At 49.8% G+C, this 1,750-nt stretch overlaps 1 protein-coding gene across 1 annotated transcript; it reads right to left on the bottom strand.

The window, feature by feature from the left end:
* Nucleotides 1-855: 855 nt before the first annotated feature.
* LOC147972506 (uncharacterized) lies at nucleotides 856-1,416 on the bottom strand. Its single transcript, XM_087524363.1, has one exon. The coding sequence runs from the start codon at nucleotides 1,414-1,416 to the stop codon at nucleotides 856-858; it is 561 nt and encodes a 186-aa protein (XP_087380489.1).
* Between the last annotated feature and the right edge of the window lie 334 nt (nucleotides 1,417-1,750).

The following is a 1,750-nucleotide window of genomic DNA, read 5'->3' on the forward strand; positions in this document are numbered from 1 at the left end:
ACACCTGCCCGGCCGGGCCAGCCAGAGCCAGGAGCGTCGGTCCGGCACTGCTTGTTTCCAGAGCGGCGGCGAGCAACGACAAGGCCACGATGGGTGACCCCGGTGCTGTGGCCGCCGTTGCCGCGACCGCGATCTGGCCGGCCAGGAGAGGCATCTACAGTCAGTCAGACTTTGTAAATCCCACTCCTTATACGTTCTGCGTGCGCGTTTGTTAGAGCAACTTCAATGGATAGGCCCAAATGGATGACGATTTCGTTCGTCTTTTGTCTATTTGGGTCGGCCGCCCGCCCAGCGTCCGCTCTGTTTTCATATGGGTCGGCAGTGCGTCCAACACGCCGACCCATATTTGCAGGCGTGGCCGGTTGGCCGCCTAATTTGCATTGCATTTAACAAATTGTGAAATGAAAATTTATAACAAATAAAATAGTCCGCCCAAATAAATAGTATAGTTTTACAGGCCAAATAAAAATAAAAATGTTTCACATAGCTTTATGAACGAATAAAAAAAGATACATCTATTGGTTGCCAACATGAGTCCACATATGCTCAACCAAATTATTTTGTAGTTGCACGTGAGATTCCCAATCACGCATGTCTTCATGAAACTGAGTGAACTGCTCAAATGTTGCCGCTACTCCATGCTCAGGCACAACATTCTCACCCTGAAACTGAAAGCCTTGATCGTACAGACGTTCCGGACGCTCGTCTTCTACGATCATATTGTGCATGATCACACAAGCAGTCATCACCTCCCATAGTTTCTGCGTGCTCCAAGTATTAGCAGGATACTGAACGATGCCCCATCAAGATTGCAGAATACCAAAGGCACGCTCGACATCCTTTCTAGCACTCTCTTTACTCTTGGGCAAATCTTTTCCTTTTCTCCCTAACAGGGTTGGGTATTGTCTTTACAATAGTGGTCCACTGAGGATAGATACCGCTACCCAAATAGTACCATTTGTCGTAGTTGTGGCCGTTGACAGTAAAGTTCACCGGTGGGCTGTTGCCTTCGGCAAGCCTAGCAAACACCGGCGAGCACTGAAGCACATTGATATCATTGTGTGATCCAGCCATGCCAAAGAAAAAGTGCCAGATCCAGAGATCTTGAGACGCCACTGGCTCTAGTATGACAGTGCAAGCCCTGACATGTCCCTTATACTGCCCTTGCCAAGCAGAAGGGCAGTTCTTCCACTCCCAGTGCATGCAGTCTATGCTGCCAAGCATCCCCGGGAAGCCCTTGCTAGCATTCATCGCCAGCAAACGGGATGTATCTGCAGCTGTCGGCTCTCTCAAGTACTCAGGGCCAAACACAATAATCACAACCTTGCAGAAATTATACAGGGACTCTAGGCATGTAGACTCGCTCATACGGACGTACTCGTCAATAAGATCACCGGGCACTCCGTATTCAAGCATTCAGATGGCGGCAGTGCATTTCTGATAAGAGGAGAAACCAATCTTGCCGACGGCATCCTCTTTGCACTTGAAGTAGTCATCATAGCCGACCACTCCCTCTCTAATACGGTTGAAAACATGCCTACTCATACGGAACCGGCGGCGGAATTTGTGATGTTTGAACAACGGGTTTGTTGTATCAAAGTAGTCCTTCCAGAGAAGGAAATGCCCGCTCTCTCGGTTACGATTCAACGCCGGAAGGTGGCCCGGAATGGAGCCACAGAACAACGGCCGCTGGTTGTTGAGGTGGTGATGGACCAACACGGCAGCCAATATCCCCTCCTCGTCGTCGGAC

This window comes from Triticum urartu, chromosome 5A (genome assembly GCF_056163025.1).
Source record: "Triticum urartu cultivar PI428250 chromosome 5A, HENAU_Tu73, whole genome shotgun sequence".
In the NCBI taxonomy this organism is placed as follows: Eukaryota; Viridiplantae; Streptophyta; class Magnoliopsida; order Poales; family Poaceae; genus Triticum; species Triticum urartu.

What these genes read in the sequence shown, in the direction of transcription:
- LOC147972506 (XM_087524363.1), bottom strand. Translation starts at nt 1,416, where the DNA reads ATGCTTGAATACGGAGTGCCCGGTGATCTTATTGACGAGTACGTCCGT.